Here is a 17,356-nt window from a genome sequence, read left to right on the forward strand (position 1 = left end):
CCCCTCCCTTTAGTGTATTTTTGACTGGGTCTCCTGGTGATGAGTTTTCCTTGATTTGTTTAGTCTGAAGATGCCTTTAGTTACTCTTCATTCTTGAAGGATCATTTCAGTGGGTGTAGAATTCTACTGTCTCATTCTGTCCTCTCTCTCTCTCTCTTTTTTTTTCCATCTTGTTTCTCTGTGCTGCATTCAGACTTTGTTCTGTTTTTCCAGCTCGGAAATTCTTTCTACCTATGTCTAATAACCAATTTTGCTGCTTTTTCAATTAGGTAACTTTTTATACTTTCCATTTCACTGCCAAAATTCTTTACATTCTTCTGTTTCCTTTATCATATTTTTTAAAAGTAGGCTTCATACCCAGTGTGGTGCCCAACACAGGTCTTGAACTCATAATCCTGAGATCAAGACCTGATCTGAGATCAAGAGTCAGATGCTTAACTGACTGAGTTGCCCAGGCACCCCTGTTTCCTTGATCATCTTGTGCAAATTTATAGTCTGTATCTGAGACTGGAGTTATCTGGATTACCTGTGGTTGTCTTTCCATCGACTCTCTTGCATTTTGATCATGTTGTCTTTGTTATGTCTGGTTATTTTTTCCTCAAGCCTACAGAAAAGCAAGAATAGTACAAAGAATTTTTCCCTTACATGTCATTTGGGAGTATGTATGTCGTAGACATGATGCTCCATCACTCCCAAACATTGTAGGGTACATTTCCTATACATCAGGGACAATTCACCTATTCAACCACAGTGTAATCATCACACAGAATCAACTCCAATCCATTATTACCATATAATAAATGGTACTCCTTTCAAGTTTTATGGGAACAATTCTGGATCACATTTGGTTGTCCTGCCTCTTTAGTTGCTTTTGATCTGGAATACTTTTTAGATTTTTCTTAACGTTTATGACCTTGCTACTTTTGAAGATTACAGAACAGTTATTTTGTAGGATGTTCCTCAGTTTGGGCTTCTCTGATCGCCTCATGATTAGATTCGTGTAATAGATCTTTGTTAGGGATATTGCAGAAGTCATGCTGAGTTTGTCTTATTGTACCCTATTCACTGGGGCATGATTTTGAATTGTTCTTTTACTAATGGAGTTAGCTTGGGTCGCTTGAATAGGATAGTGTCTTAATCAGGTTTCACTGTAAAGTCATTCCCTTTTCTCTTTGCAATTAGTAAATGTTTTATAGGGACATAGTTTGAGACATTAAGTCTACTGTTCCTCATCAAACTTTCATCTATGGTTTTGACATACAGTGTATAAAGAGCTGTAATGTATGTATGTATGTATGTATGTATGTATGTATGTATTACATACTCATCCATCTATCTGTCCGTATGGAAACATAGATTTCTATTGAATGCTCCAATTTTTTATCGTTTTTTATGCTCAAATTATCCTTGACTTGGTCAGTGGGACCCTCTTTAAACTGGTTTCTGTGTGTTGTTGGGAATATCTCCATCCATCTTTGAGCATTTTCATACTTTCTGGCCAAACAAGACATCAAGCTCTTATGTTTTCCTTGTCTCAGCCTTGGAACCAACCAGGTCTGGTTCCTTTTAGGGAAGAATGGTATTTAGAACCTATGAGATGTCATTGCTGTTGGGGCGTCATTGCCTCCAGGCACTTCCAGGGGACAGAATTAGGGAATATAGAGTCTATATACTGACATACTATATATATACACACACACACACATGTCTAAATCTATATTCACTTATTTGGGTATATACTTACATATTAGATAATATAGATATATATGTTTGTAGTTATTTATATGTGGAATATATATTATATAGAGAGGTTGAAATTATGAGTTCATACCCATACTTATAATTCCTATTTAACACCATAAATTTCATTCTAAGTTTTCCCTTTTCTCTAACAGACCTGTCTTATTATCTTCAATATGTTTACCTATTTGCTTAATCTCCCCTGCCCAGTGTAACCAGTCTCCTTTTGCTGGTGCTGCTCCGTATGGATACCTTCCTCACCTTTCCTGGGTTCTAACTCGGCGTTGGGCCCCACCACTGACCCCTCAGGCATGGATTTTTGTCTGTCTTCTCATCTCTTTTGGATTGAATTCCATAATTCAGAGAGGAAGGAAGGAAGGAAGGAAGGAAGGAAGGAAGGAAGGAAGGAAGGAAGGAAGGAAGGAAAGTAGATAACTGGTTATTTTTGATTCAGTGCTGGAAAGTATATATGAAATTATAGAAATAATTTAAGCCCTGGGATTGATGAGATTTAATTTAAGACCTATTACTCCAGAGAAAAATTACATTTACTTCCACAGGTTTTGTTGTGACAGAATAGAAGGCGAGTGGCCTAGATTTACTGATCAGTGACTTCTCTAGTGAAAGAAAGCCTTACCCTTTCTAAATGAGTCTGTTTAGAAATTTAATTAAGCTCCTTTGAGCCAAGTACTATTTTTGCCTTTGTTCCCTTTAAGTTTGCTACGATAACTTAGTACCCAGTACTGCATCAAGACATGATTGTATAACAAGTATTCTATGATTCGATTCATGTGAAAGACCGCAATAGGGACATTTATAGAGACAGAATGATTCCTGACTGCTTAGGTTGAAGGGGGATGGGTGTTCAGGGGGTGGTGGCTAAAGCGTCTGGGTTTCTTTTGGAGGTGGTGAAAATGTTCAACACTGTGCTGATGTAAATATTTGTGCATATACTAAAATCCATGAAATTGTACACTTAATTTTTTATTTTTATGTTATTTATTTTGAGAGCACAGGAGGGGAGAGGCGGAGAGAGGAGAGAGAGACAGAGAGAGAGAGAAAGAGAAAGACAGGCTGTGGACTGTCAGTGCAGAGCCCAATGCAGGGCTCAATCTCATGAGCTGTGAGATCATGACCTAAGCTGAAATCAAGAGTGGGACGCTCAACCGACTGAGCCACCCAGGCGCCCCTAAATCATACACTTTAAATGGGTAAATTGTATGGCATTTGAATTATATCCCGGTAAAACTGTTGAACGCTTCATAAAAGTAAAGACCTATTTCATGTCTTGCTGGGACCCTTGAGTCAATATGGAAACCTTTGTGGACTATGTTTCAGCAGCAGGACTTTTCAGCGAAGTGTGTAACAGGTAGTCACAAAGCAGAGAATCAGTAGAACTGTTCCTGTTGAGGATCCTATTAATGGCTGTATAATCTTGGGCAGAGCACCTGAATTTCCCCTAAGCCCAGGTTTCCTCATCCAGGAAGGGGCATGTTAATATCTGTTACTCAGTCAGGATGTCCATGGAGCTCCTAGCATGGCTCATGGTATGTAACAGCCTGTTTTGAGGGGGCTTTTGCTACGAGACACGAAGCTTCATGAAACAAGTTGCTCTGAGCCCGGGGTCCCTTTTTCCCAGATTGCTCTCCCCTTTGCTTCTGCTTGTCTACGATGCCCGGCTGTGGTACTCTGTACCTTCTGGGAACTGTGGGTGATAACAGCTGATGGGTTGAGCCCGATCAGTCAGAGAATTGGTTCTTAACTCCTCTGGGGAGTATGAGCCTCAGCGAAGTCAAGGGAGCCCTCGGAGGCAGATCAGTTTAAAGTCTGAAAAGGTACCAGGGGAGATTTTAAAAATGTCATTATCAATGGTCATATGACCATTGATTTGAAGTAGAGCGAGGTTTTATCTTTCCTAATCTAAAGAGCCCTAAGTGGCCTTGAGAGCCTTTTCGGTATAACACGGCATGTAAACTAGCATTGCCCAAATGACTTACTTGTGTAGCCCCTCCCCCCAGCCCAGTCTTTGTCTACTGATGCAAAGCCCACGTCTGTTCTCAGATCCAGCTGACATACTCCTTCCCTTAATTAAAGATTTCCCTGAATGGGGCGCCTGGGTGGCGCAGTCGGTTAAGCGTCCGACTTCAGCCAGGTCACGATCTCGCGGTCCGTGAGTTCGAGCCCCGTGTCAGGCTCTGGGCTGATGGCTCGGAGCCTGGAGCCTGTTTCCGATTCTGTGTCTCCCTCTCTCTCTGCCCCTCCCCTGTTCATGCTCTGTCTCTCCCTGTCCCAAAAATAAATAAAAACGTTGAAAAAAAAATTAAAAAAAAAAAAAAGATTTCCCCGTAGGTCATAACCCTCACCTATATTGGAATTGGGAAGACCTTTCATGATCCACAATTCACACTGTGGTGTTTTTCCTCTTCTTACAAGTTAGTTGTCATGTGTATTTAACATGTCCATTCAGATTATGTGTCATCTCTCCCACCCTTTCCTCGTTCCTCGCCTCCACCACCTTCCATGCCCCACCTCTGTTCCGTCTGCCTGTGATTAGCATTGTGTCAGGTATCAACTAGATAATTAATAAATGATCTTTAGTAGCACAGATGTAACAAAAGCCCTGTAAGTCAGTAGATGTTTTCTCGAATGTGATTTTCGTTAGACCTTTGTCTTTGGAGGTGTTTTTAATACCTGACCACATCTCTAGGAGAAATTGGTTTATACTGTAAATGAATGCAGACCAGATTTGGTATATCAGGAAGGCACGTATTGCACATAAGAGGGTATCTGCTGCTCCAGCTGATTGCTGGCAAGAGACATATAGGCTCAACAACAGCAGACCTGACGTGTGTTGAAACATTTGGAATCTGGGCTTTTAAAAACGTTGGTCACTGACTCTACAATGTTGCCCACGGATGGCACAGTACGGGGGGACTGGAAGAACAGGAGACAGCTCAGGAACAGATCCGTCGGTATGGGTACTTGATAGGTAGTAATAGTGGGGTCACAGTGGGGAAAGGATGGGTTGGGAAGAGATGGTTTTGGGAAAGCTGGTTCACAGTCTTAAGGAACCCAGATCTGGACCTTACCCTATACTAGGTATAAAAGTAGGCTCCAGTTAGATAAGGCTTGCACGTGAAAGGTGAAACTATAAAGGAGGCTGACTTTGCCGCCTTAGGGAAGGGTGTTTTAAGCAAGACCCTCGAAACAGACTGCAAGTCAGAAAAAGCAATGGACCAGACCACATTAAAATGAAGTATTTCTAGTCTAGAAAAGACACCAGGCACAAAGGTGTCAGTGAGGAGATATCGGCAAGGTCCAAAGCAAAATCTCGCAAAGTCAAGGAAATCAACAAGAAAGAGAAGAGAGATGACTGGAAAGGTGGGTAGAGGCTACGAACAGGAAATGGGGCACCTGACTCTACCGTGGTCTTTTCCTGAAGAGGCAGCTGCAGTGTTAATGGACTTTCCAAGGAGGGCTCAATTGCCTCGTTCTTGAGGAAAGGCAAATCAGAACGATGACTTGTATGGCTTTTTATACCTGTTGGATTGCCCAGCTTTCTAATTTTTGCCAAAATTATTGGTAAAGATGTGAGTAAGTCGGAACCGCGTGCATCCCTGGTGAGGGCGCGAACCAGCACAGCCATTTTGGAGTGGTTCTTGGCAGCATTTAATGAAATCAAATTTGCGTATATTTCCGAATCATCCCACCCCCGGGTATGTAGCCGGGGAAATTCTTGTACATGGCTCCCAGTTGATGCCACTTATCCTGGTGTAATTACGAGGTGCTTCCCTTCATTCACAGCATCCCGACTTGGGTGACATACTGATGACTGACCATTAGGTGGCATCATTACTGTGTTTACCGTCCCCGGGGGCACAGGAGGCAACTCAGGTGCCTGGCTCCCAGAGAGCCCAGTGGTAGGTTTAGTATATGGAACACCGTGGAGTGTGGGGGGGGGGGGGGGTGGGGCAGCAGTGGGCTGAGTGTGCAGAGAAGGGAGGAGAACCCATGGTTTTCCAAACAAAAGACATCTGCAGGTTGAATTACTGTATGAAGGTTTACCTTGGATTGTTTTTAAGTTTATTTATTTGTTTTGAGAGAGGGAGGGAGGGAGATGGGCAGAGAGTGAGGGAGAGAGAGAGCCTGATGCAGGGCTCAGAGCCCAACGCAGGGCTCAAATTCATGAACCATGAGATCATGACCTAAGCCAAAATCAGGAGTCCGATGCTGAACCAACTGAGCCACCCAGGTGCCGCATTCTTTTAAAGTTTTTTCTTTTTCTTTTTTTTTGGGAGGGGGCACCTGGGTGGCTCAGTTGGTTAAGGGTCTGACTTCAGCTCAGGTCATAATCTCATGGTTCATGGGCTCAAGCCCCACATTGGGCTCTGTGCTGACAGCTCAGAGCCTGGAGCCTGCTTCAGATTCTGTGTCTCCTTCTCTCTTTGTCCCTCTCTGCTCATGCTCTGTCTCTCTTTCTCTCTCAAAAATAAATGAACATTAAAAAAAAAAATAAAGTTTCTTTTAAAGTTTCTTTTTTTGGATTTTTTTTTAAAGACAAGGAGCACCTGGGTGGCTCAGTCAGTTAAGCGTCCGACTCTGGCTCAGGTCATGATCTTGCCGTTCATGAGTTCGAGCCCCACACCTCTTTCAGATTCTGTGTCCCTGTCTCTCTCTGCCCCTCCCCTGCTTGTGCTGTCTCTCTCTCTCTCTCTCTCTCTCTCTCTCTCTCTCAAAAGTAAACATTTACAAATTTTTTGAAAAAAAAGACAATATATTTAGAGCAGTTTTGGTTTCACAACAGAATTAAGAGGAAGGTGCAGAGATTTCCCATAGACCCTCCTCGTGCCCTGCCTCCCCCCTAATCAACACCCCCCACCAGAGTGGGACTCTTGTTTCAGCTGATGAACCCACACTGATACGTGGTCGTCACCCAAAGTCTGTGGTCTGTGTTAGGCTTTACTCTCCTGTTGTACACTCTACGGGTTTAGACAAACGTGTAATGACACGTATCCTTCCTTATAGTGTCATAGAGATCGTTCACCACCCTGAAGATTCCTGGTGTTCCTCCTCTTCATGCCTCCTCCCCACAACCTACCTTGGGTTCTCTGTTAGTGGCAGCACAGTCGTTCATCGGTAGGATGCATTAAAACTTACGGAGCCACCAAGACGTGGGAACCCAGTCCGCCTCCCATCCTGTGTGGGGTTTTCCGCAGCTCTCAAAAAATCTGGTCTTCTCCTTGATTGTGTGAGACCTCGGTGGTCAGAGGGAATGGTCTCTGATGTCCCGTAACCCCATGCCTTGGAGAAGAACCTCTGTGTGCAAGGGAACGAATACTCCGTTGTTCAAGCTACCTCGGAGCGTGAACGTGAAGTAGACCTCGTGTAACTCTTGGGGGATTTTCCAGGCTTCCTCTGCCTTGCCTTGACCATCCCACATGACCCTCTGAACATCCCTGGGCTGGCAGAGAGCCTGAATGGAAAGCGCTTCTGTTTAAGAGCCTTTTTGGCCCACAAATAAGTTGGAACTTTACCCTCTGTATCTTAAATATGGAATAGGCAAAGAGCCAAAGTCGTCCCGGGGAAACAGACATGGGGGCTGCTGTGCTGCGTGTCGTGTTCTCTGTCCTGGTGGCTGTGGTGCCAGGGTCCCACCAGCACTGCAGCCAGCTCCCGCCCAAGAGTATCCAAAATGCTGGCTGGAGAGGGTGCGGTGTCTTTCCTTCTCTCTCTCTGTCTCTCTCAATCTCTCAAGTTAGCACCTTTGTGATCAGCAGATGGGATATCAAAATAAAGACCTAGCACCCACTGCCACAGCTGTTGTAATCATGTGAAAGGTATTTCTCCTTCCTCTCCCCCCTTCCCAGAGACACTGTCCCTTTGGGGGGGAGCAGGTGGATTGTTCTGTGCCCAGAATAGCACCCGGACAGACCATCCCCGTGTCACCCATGGGGGACGTGTGGCATTTGCCCCCTCTTCTCTTCTTGGTCTTTGGGTTTGTCTTGGTGGCATTCTCCTCTCCCGCAGGCTGGCACTTCCTGGGCTGCGGGCATGAAGAGGTTACAGCAGCCAGGAGCCTGCTGGGCTGAGTTAGCACTTCCCTCTGCATCCAGAATATCTCCAAGTACCGTCCCTTTTGCATCACGAAAAGGGGTGGTGGTGGTGCGGGGGGGAGGGGGAGGCGGGGGGGGGGCCTGCAGGCGCAGGTCGGAGCAGGGGCTCTTTAACCGTGTCTCGTTCTCCTCCCCACAGCCCTGCCAGGAGGGGGACGCGGGAGTGAAGGATGAGCCAGGGACGCCGCGCTCCAGAGCCGCAGAGTGCCCGCGCTGCGCCCGCCCGCCGCGCTCTCCCCGCCTGCATCCGGCCGCCCAGGGGCGCGGGGACGCTGCCGGCCGCCGGCCGCGGGGCCTCGCCTGCGGGAGAGGAGGGCCGGTGAGGCCAGCTCTCCGGGGGGCGCCTGAGCAGCCTGGCCCCCTGCCCTGCCCCCCTGGCAGGAGACCCGAGGAGGCAGCGCTTTTCCTGCAGCCGCCGGGCACTTGCTGGGGCCTGAGCTCTCCAGCCGGCGGCCGCCAGGGAGCAGCCGCGAGGACTCCGGGGACTCCGCATCCCAGTCATCCCTCCCCGACGAGAGGAAAGGACTCCTGTTGGGTGAAACTTCGATTTCCCTGTGCGTCTGACTCGGCTAGGCTAGCGTGCACCATCTGCCAAGCCAGAGAGGGTTTCGTTTTTCACCAGCCCGGTGTTTGAGAAAACCCGCAAGGAGTGAGTGGCGAGAGGAAGACGCGTTATAAACTTCGGGAGCGGGGACGTTTTCTTGGAAGTGACGGGGAGCCTCAGACCTGCGGTTCCCGGGGCCGGTGGCGGCGGCGGCGTCCTTGGCCTGGACGCTCTGAAGGGTCCGGCCGCTGCCGCGTGACCAACACCGAAGACCCCGGAAACGCCATGGATTCCACGCTGGCACCAGCCGGTTCCGCCACGGGCCCGGTCACCTTCTCCCACGTCTTCGGTCAGCAGTGCCAGCTTATGGAAGCAGGTAGGAGGGGTGTCGTGTGGGGAGAGGGGCGCCGTCCGGGAGCCCCAGCGGCGGAGGCCCGTGCGTCCGTGCCTGCTTGCGCTTCTCCCTTTGCCTGGCACGTTCACTTTAAAGTTTTGAGGACACGCCAGCAGACTGAATGTGCCACTCAGGCATGGTGAGCAAGGGCCCCCATTTGTCTCGCCACCTCTTTCCTCTCGTGGCCGCCTGGAGGGTGAGGGAGAGCACGTCGGGGGGCGGGATCTGATGACGCGGGGGCTGTGGTTCTCTTTCAGGGGGTGGGTGCCAGTCCTAGACTGTCCGTCCATCTGTCAGCTGGCCTCTCTCTGCTGCTGAGGAGGGTGTGCGAGCCGAGCCTCCTCAGTCAGTGTTGAGTAACTTAGATGCTCCTGAGGGTCTGTCCTGCAGCCTCTCCCGGCCCTTGGCTCTGCTGCGGGGAGAGCTCGCTGCCCTTTGCTCCTGACTTTGTCTTCCAAAGGCTCACGTTTTGTACAGAAGGGAAACTTGGTGTGGGCCGCAGCCTTCCTGTCTGCCAGCCATCTTGCTCGGATGTGCGTTTGGTCACAGAGAAAACCAGGTGAAGGGGCTTGGCCTGCTGCAAATGGTCACGGGGCTGGAGCCCACAGACCGGTGCTCGATGGGTGCGTACGATTCTGCTGGAGTCACACAGGATTCTGGGTGGCTTCATCTTGGCCTGGTTCCCTGCTTTCTGGGTTCATTCCTGTCGGGAGAAGGACCGCGTCTTCCCCAGAGGTTCTGTGGGTGTCCAAGTGTTCATTGTGCATTTTGGCCGTGAGTCTGGAAGACCATGAGAAGAGCACTGTATTAGGAGTCTGGGGGCCTGTGTCCATGCTGATGCTTTCACGGGGTGGTTGCATGATTTTGGCAATTGCAGACCCCTCCCCTCTTCCTGGGCCATCCGTCTGCAGCTGCAAAGTGAGAATTGGTCTCACGGCAGCCTGATCCAGCCAGACCTTCAATGCTGGGGGCTCAGAAGAACCCACACACTGGAGAAAATAAACGACCTGGTTTCCAAGGGTGCTATGTGTCTGCGCGAGGTGGCAGCTCACGGAGCGGGCGAGCGAGGGCTCTGGAGCCAGACTGCCAGGTGTCCCAGCTTCACCCGTTACCAGCTGTGTGACCTCAGGCAGGTTACTTGGCTTCTCTGTCTCAGTTTCCTCATCAGTAAACTTTTTTTTTTTTTTAAGTTTATTTGTTTCTTTTGAGAGAGAGAGAGCAAGCCAGGGGTGGGGCAGAGAGGGAGAGAGAGAATCTCAAGCAGGCTCCACACGACCGGCACAGAGCCCGATGCAGGGCTCAGTCTCACAAACGGTGAGATCGTGACCTGAGCTGAAACCAAGAGTCAGAGGCTTAATCGACGGAGCCACCCAGGCACCCCCAGTTTCCTCATATGTAAAATGGACACTACTAGACAAACTCACGTAGTCATTGCGAAGTTTACGTCGGTGCACGGAAAGCCTTAGAACTGCCTGGCGCTCGGCCGACACGCTGAGTGGCAAGTGTTTATTAATGTGTCTAGAGGATGTGGGGAGGGCTGGGCACACATCCTTCCACGCACCAGTGAAGGCATCCCTGATTGCAGAGAGTAGGATGGTTGCCTTCGGTTCTAGGAGATCGAAGCATCCAACCCCCTCCTCTCCACAGGCAGTGTGACCCTGGTTTGTCCGGAAAGTTGAGAATCTCCCACTCGATGTATCTGTGGATTATTCGATCTGCAGTGGTTTATAGGTGCCTTTACTTCCACATAAGAACCAGGGCTTGGGAGCTTGCCTGGACCAAGGTTTCACACCCCTTTCTACTTCTCTGAAGTTAACTGTGGGAAGGCAGATCGGATTTCTACAGTGCCTCGGTGCTATCCCCTGTGGCTTTATTCTCTAAGCTTTTAGAACACCCAGGCCTAAATCAGGCTGTGAAATCCTCTGTCTCCTTTAAAAAAAAAAAAAACCCAAAAAACAAAACCAAAACTGTTTCTGTCAAGAAAGCAATGCAGCAGGGGCGCCCGGGTGGCTCAGTCGGTTAAGCATCTGACCTCAGCTCAGGTCATGATCTCATGGTTTGTGAGTTCGAGCCCCGTGTCGGGCTCTGTGCTGACAGCTCGGAGCCTGGAGCCTGCTTCGGATTCTGTGTCTCCCTCTCTCTCTGCCCCTCCTCGACTCATGCTCGTGTTCCCACAAGCTCTCTCTCTCTCAAAAATAAACATTAAAAAAAGAGGGGGGGGGCGCCTGGGTGGCTCACCTGGTTAAGCATCCAACTTCGGCTCAGGTCATGATCTCATGGTTCGTGGGTTTGAGTCCCACACTGGGCTCTGTGCTGACAGCTCAGAGCCTGGAGCCTGCTTCGGATTCTGTGTCTCCCTCTCTCTCTGCCCCTCCCTGCTCATGCTGTCTCTCTCTGTCTCTCAAAAAATAAATAAATGTAAAAAAAAGAAAGCAATGCAACGTAGACTAATAATGACCAGCAGTCTCAAGGGAGAATGCTCTCCCTGGAGAAAGGCAAAGAGGAATAAGAACCAAAAAAGTTAAGTCAAAAGAGCTCAGTCAATGAAGAGGTGAAAGGGGTTGAGAGAAAATGTAGACCCCTCTCCAGCCAGCCATTGATAGTTCAGCTGGCATCACAAATGAGATCTTCAGCGTGGGAGAAATGATTTCTCAGCTTCCAGGGGCTTCCCGCCATGTTCGTGGCATCTGCTCCCCGGGGGTGGTGCAGCCATCAGTCACACGTCCTCACTGAGCACCTACTATGTGCTTTCTCTCCATACGGCTTCAAGAACTACAGAATCTGGAGAGTAGGTCAAAAGGAAATGATCTTGCAAGGAGACGATGATCTACCTGGTAAATGTAAAGCCTACTGAGGAAAAGAGAATTATGCAGGAGGTGGCTTTTTCACGATTCCATTTTTGAATAACGGTTCCTCCATGTCTCACCTAAACTCTCTTACTTAATTTTCAAAAATCCTAACCAATTTCTGCAGGCGAGGGAAACACTCAGGTTGCCTGCCGTGCCCACATTCATCCCACTAGGAAGGGGCTGAAGGGGAAGGTGAACCCTGGTCAGATGCCCAAGCCTGTGCCTTTAACTGCTAAAGCATGTGGTCCCCAGGGATAACTTGGCTTAATCTTTTGGGTCTGTAAGTATCCCATGACTTAGGAGAAGTTGATTCCTCATAGATGGAGTAGTCAGGGATGTTTAGTGGGGTGGAGATAGGGGGGAAGGGGCATAGAGGGACCCATCGGATTTAGGGGGCAGCGAGAATGCCCCTGGGCATGGGTGGGGCCACTGAGAACTCTGACCCAGTTAGTGGCGGTGGGGTTGTGAAGGGTCTGGTGGGGCCATGGAAAGAGCATGGAGTTCTTTCTTATTTAGTCCCAATGCAGCTTTTTTTTGCATTGGCTGTTTGCTGGTGGCGTGAACTTGATGAACCCCCAAACCCTAGACCAGGAGTTGGCAAACTATGGCCCTGGAGCCAAGTGTGGTCCACCAGTTGCTTTTGTAAATAAAGTTTTATTGGTACACATCTGCATCCATTCACGTGCATTTTATCGGTGGCTGCTTTTGTCCTACAACAGTAGAGTCGAGTAGCTGTTACTAAGATATTGTGGCCCAGAAAGCCGGAAATATCTACTCTCTTGCCCTTTGCAGAAAAAAAGTGTGCTGATCCCTGCCCTAGACCAACATATGTAGCACAGAATGGGGCTAGACAGAATGGGACAGTGTGGGGCGGTGTGGGAGCGCTCACACGATGCTTCCGTGCTGAACCTTTATGCTACATGGTTCCTTGGTTTTCTTATTTCCTCCTCCGGCACCCCACGCTGCTTCACCATGCACAGTAGGCGTTGCTTTAGGCAGGAACTATTTCGAGCAGGTCTCACAGCTCTAGTAAGACTAGCTTCCACTGTGTTCCCAGATCTGCAGCCCCTGTGCTGGGCTAGGTGGTGCCTGTCTCCTCTCTATGGCCACCCGGCAGGTAGACGGTACTTTTTCTATTTAACGGGTGAGTTTAGATGTTGGCCGACTTGGGACTTAAACCCCGGTCAGCCCGCCCCCAAAGCCTGTGTTCAAAAAGGGCGATCCTGCAGCTTCTGCAGAGGGTTTTTTGTTTTGTTTTGCATTTTTTAAGGATGTGGAGAGTATGGCGTCCTGGCTCTTTCTTTAGCTCTGATGGTGTCGTTCACCCTCGTCCCCCTCCAGGGTCCTCCACCCGTTTTGGGATGCCTAGCCCCACGAAGCTAGTTCTCTTGGGTTTCTAACCCCCAGCCCAAATTTCTCCCCTTTCCTTTGGGCCCTGCTTGTAGCCCGAACGGGACGGAGGGACGTCAGCCCGGCCAGGCAGACGTGACTGATGGAGGCCGTTGTTTGTTCTTCAGGGCTCCTGCCTGATTTCCGTCAGTGGGGAGCTTAAGGCCACTCTCCCAGGCAGGCAGGCCACTGGGGAGCTCACAGCATTCCGCGTCACTGGTTTCCGGCTGACTCCAGCACCTGACAGAGGATTTGGGGAGGGGGCGTGGAGTCCAGATTCAAGCCGGTGCTGTGTTGGTCTCAGGGTAGCTGAGTAACTCCACCTGCCCGTCTCCTCCTCGCCCCCACAGCGTCGGATGGGGGAGACCCTCTGACCTGGTGTTTGACCGGGTCTCCGCTGCCGGCTCTCGACTGACCCCCGGGCCTGATGGTCTGCAGACCATGGCTCCCGGAGGCTTGGTCTCTGGTACCGGGCTCTGACTCGCCAAGCTGCCCCCGTGTCATTCTGGTCCGTTTTCCAACCTGTCTGACTTGGGTGGAAAGCATTTCTGCAGGGCTGCTTTCCTTGACCAGAATGACTGAAGTCATTCTGTCCAGTATATCCCGCTGACGTTGCCTGAATCCAGGCCCAGCTCAAGGGGGAGGGTGGCAGAGAGGAGGGAGCAGGAAGGCGGACGGACGTTCGCACCTGGACTGCCGCTGCTCTGCATCACTCCTGGGTTGCCGCTCAGAAGCCACCCACTAGCTCCCCATTGGCACCATTAATTAAGGGCCAGTTCCTGCTCTGTGCCACACAGAATCTCAAATGTATGCAAGTCATGTCTGTCTGTCTGTCTGTCTCATAACTGAGGCCAAAGCCCGGGGCCAAGGTCCAGTCATCTTTTGGCTTTATTACCTCGTTCCTTCCGAAGGCCCCCTGTCCTGCCTGTTGGACAATATAGGGGTTTATCTGAACCTGTTTGGAAGCCGCTTGCCGTATTTAGAACCAGGAAAGGAGAGAACCAGGAGCTGGGCCATCCGCCGTGAGCTGAGCACACCGGGTCCTTTGCAGAAGGAAAGCAGATGAAGAAGAGCAGAGGAAAGAGCCCTTTTCCCCGCATTACCATCTGTGGGAGGGGGGACACGGTTTTAAGGTTTCCCCAAGAGACGGCTGTCTCGGAGCTGTTCCTCGTCTGGCTGTCTCTGAGGTGGGAACGTATGTTTGGACGTCCTAGATGAGGAATCCTCATAGTGACGGCTGGCAATTGAGCACAGCCATAGCTGACAACGAGGTGCTTCTTCTGGGATGGTCACTATGCTAAGTGCTTGCACCTTACCGTATCTCCTCCCCGTCGCATCCGTGGAAGGTTACTAAAATCACCCCCATTTTACAGACGAGGAAACTGAGGCCCGTAAAAGGAAGTATTGCTCCTAACTAGCCAGCGGTTGGGCCAGGCTTCAAGTTCAAGCCATCTGCATCCAAAGTCTGTATTTGTTCCCGTTCTTCTGTCCAGACTCTGTCGAATTCCTCAGCTCACCAGGGATTCGTCTCCGGACGTATGAACGTCTGTGCCAGCAAATGACTGTTTGCGGAACGAACACGAACTCTGCAGTGATAAGAGTTACCGAGGACGACGTCCACCTCCAGGAGTTTGTCGCTTAAAGGGGCTCTAACCCACATCTCGTGTTTCCACAGTTATGCACAGTGTGTTGTGATTCCCGTTCCTTGGTGCCTTCAGATTCAGCCCTGGGGGGTCTCCAGCTCATGACATATCATCTTAGCCGTCTCCCAGTCCTCCAAACCTCCTGCGGTGTTGGGAACATTGTAGGCGTTATCAGTGCGACAGTGGCTCAGTGGCGTGTCTGTCGTGACGGAGCTGTTCACCCCGTGGCACGATCGTCGTCAATCTCAAGAGAAGCTGTTAGCACAGTAGGGTGGCGTGAGTGGGAGCTGGCAAAGCAGACTTGTGTTTACGTTCGTTCTCTCTCTCTCTCCCTCTCTCTCTCTCTCTCTCTCTCTCTGTTTAAAGTTTACTTACTTAGAGAGTGAGAGAGCATGAGTGGATAAAGGACAGAGAGAAAGGGGGGGAGAGGGAACCCCAAGCAGGCTCCACACCGTCAGCACAGAGCCCGAGGTGGGGTTTCAGACTCACACACTGTGAGATCGTGACCTGAGTCGAGATCAGGGATCAGTCAGCTAACCAACGGAGCCACCCGGGCGTCCCCCATTCTCTTTCTCTTTCTGACTAATGCTTCAGAGCCCTCAGGTCAGCTTGTGGGATCAGGGCAGTGGTCCTTTGAGCTGATCAGATGGCGTACCCTTGACTCCAGGCTCTTAAAGGGAAAGGAGCCTACTTGCTGGTGTGAAGGACAGTGTGGCAGCCACAGCTGCCCCCTTCGGCATCTCCCATCCTCAGCCCCAGGGAGGGTTTCTCGGCATCCTGGTGACCTCCTGAGGATGCAGCTACTGTCAGTGACACCCCCTGTCCCATACCTTGACCTCAGCGAGTTCCCACCAGTGGTGTTTGTTTGAGGGGAAGGTGACAGGGACAAGTTGGATCCTTGTGACGGTGGATATAAGCAGCGTGTGCAGGAGCCCTGACTTGCGAGCAGCGGAGCCTTCCCACGGGTCCTACGTTAGAAGCCGCAGCTGGTCTCTCGTTGGCTTCTTTTTCCGGGGATCGGTTTGTCAGAGGCAGGGCCGTGTGGTTATTAGGATGGACTTGAGAACTCAACTGCTTAGGTTCAAACCCCACTTCGCTGATCACTAGCTGTGTGACCTTGGACAAGTAGCTTAACCTCTCTGTGCCACAGACTCCTCATCTGTAAAATGGAAATCGTAGTCTACTTCCTTCACAGGGTTGTGGTGAGTCTGACAATGAGTTAATAGGAGTGAAATGCTCATCACGGTGCCTGCCACAGAATGCATTATGTATATGAACATTTGTAGTCTGTTTTAGTTAGTTCAGGCAGCTATAACAGAATACCGTAGACTGATGCCTTAAACAAAAACACGTACTTTTCACAGTTCTGGAGGCTGGGTAGTCTGTGATGAGGGCCCACCGCCTGGTTTGCAGATGGCTGCCTTCTCATCCCAACTCCCATGGAGGGGGGGGGGAAAGAAGTTCTTGTCTCTCTTTTAAAATTTGTTTTAAAAATTGTAATGTTTTTAAAATTTATTTTTGAGAGAGAGAGAGAGACAGAGAACAAGCAGGGAAGAGACAAAGAGAGAGGGGGACACAGGATGTGAAACAGGCTCCAGGCTCTGAGCTGTCAGCACAGAGCCCCACACAGGGCTCAAACCCACCAAGGTGAGATCGTGACCTGAGCCGAAGTCGGATGCTCAACTGCTGAGCCCCCCATGTGCCCCTCGTGTCTCTTCTAATGACCCTCATCCCACGTAAGGGCTCCCCCCTCACGACCTCAGCACCTCCCATAGGCCCCACCTCCAAATACCATCACAGTGGGGATTAGGATTCCAACATGTGAATTTTGGGAGGACATTCAGTTCATAACACTGTCGTTATTACTGTTCCTTATTAGCACATCATCGCTATCCTGCCTAGCCAGACAGAGTTTAGTAACACCAGGAATTAAGGCATTCCTTGTGGTCTTGTGTTTCTGACCAGTAAAAAGTTGCAACTTTTTTCCTTTGGCTAATCATTGTGGTTAAAAAAAAAAAAAAAAATTCCCCACCTTCAACATTGGTTATTCTCTTGATCCCCAAGGCCAGGAATCACACCAGATCTGTGAGAAATCCTATCCGCTAATCACAAAAGGGTGTTTAAAGAAGGTCCTCATTGGACCCAGCTTACCTAGGACAGGCCTAGCTCATGTCTGTCTTCCAGTGTAATTACTATAGCACCTCATTCATTCTCAAGCATGTTCTCCTTTACATGATACATTAGATGGTCAGCCTTAATAAGGGGCAGCTGAATAAATAAAATTCAAATTCTAGTTAAAAATGTGGAGCATCCAATGTCGGAGGAAGTAGTCTAAGGCCCAGACAGTCAGCGGAAGAAGTGAATGTTTGGTTTGGAACAGGGGCCGGACAGATCAGGTGAACTGGGCGCCCGTTCTCAGCAGGACTATGGGGGTTGCTGATGTGGCCAGATCCTGTTCTCCAAGAGAACCCTGCAGTCCTGACTTTCCTATAAGATTCTCCCAGTTTTTGAATGCGTATCACCAAATGCAAGATGTCAAATCCTGGAGGGTCAGACTCTCCAGAGTCTGTGGGCCGCCAGTTTATAATGTCTCATTAACAGGCCTCTTGTTCCCATGTGTAGACTGCTTCTAGCCTCAGTGCTGTTCCCACTTCCTGGGATCCCACTCCCTTGCCTTTCCTTCT

At 49.7% G+C, this 17,356-nt stretch overlaps 1 protein-coding gene across 3 annotated transcripts in view; it reads left to right on the plus strand.

Annotated features, from left to right (window-relative positions):
• Positions 1-17,356, plus strand: part of KAZN (kazrin, periplakin interacting protein) — a 1,126,623-nt gene that overhangs the window by 32,319 nt on the left and 1,076,948 nt on the right. For all 3 annotated transcript variants that reach the window (XM_023260038.2, XM_023260039.2, XM_045034763.1), the window contains exon 2: positions 7,993-8,773. In XM_023260038.2, coding sequence (XP_023115806.1) covers positions 8,683-8,773 — 91 coding nt within the window. In that variant the 5' untranslated portion in view covers positions 7,993-8,682. The remainder of the gene's footprint in view (positions 1-7,992; positions 8,774-17,356) is intronic.

Source organism: Felis catus, chromosome C1, assembly GCF_018350175.1.
Source record: "Felis catus isolate Fca126 chromosome C1, F.catus_Fca126_mat1.0, whole genome shotgun sequence".
Lineage (NCBI taxonomy): Eukaryota > Metazoa > Chordata > Mammalia > Carnivora > Felidae > Felis > Felis catus.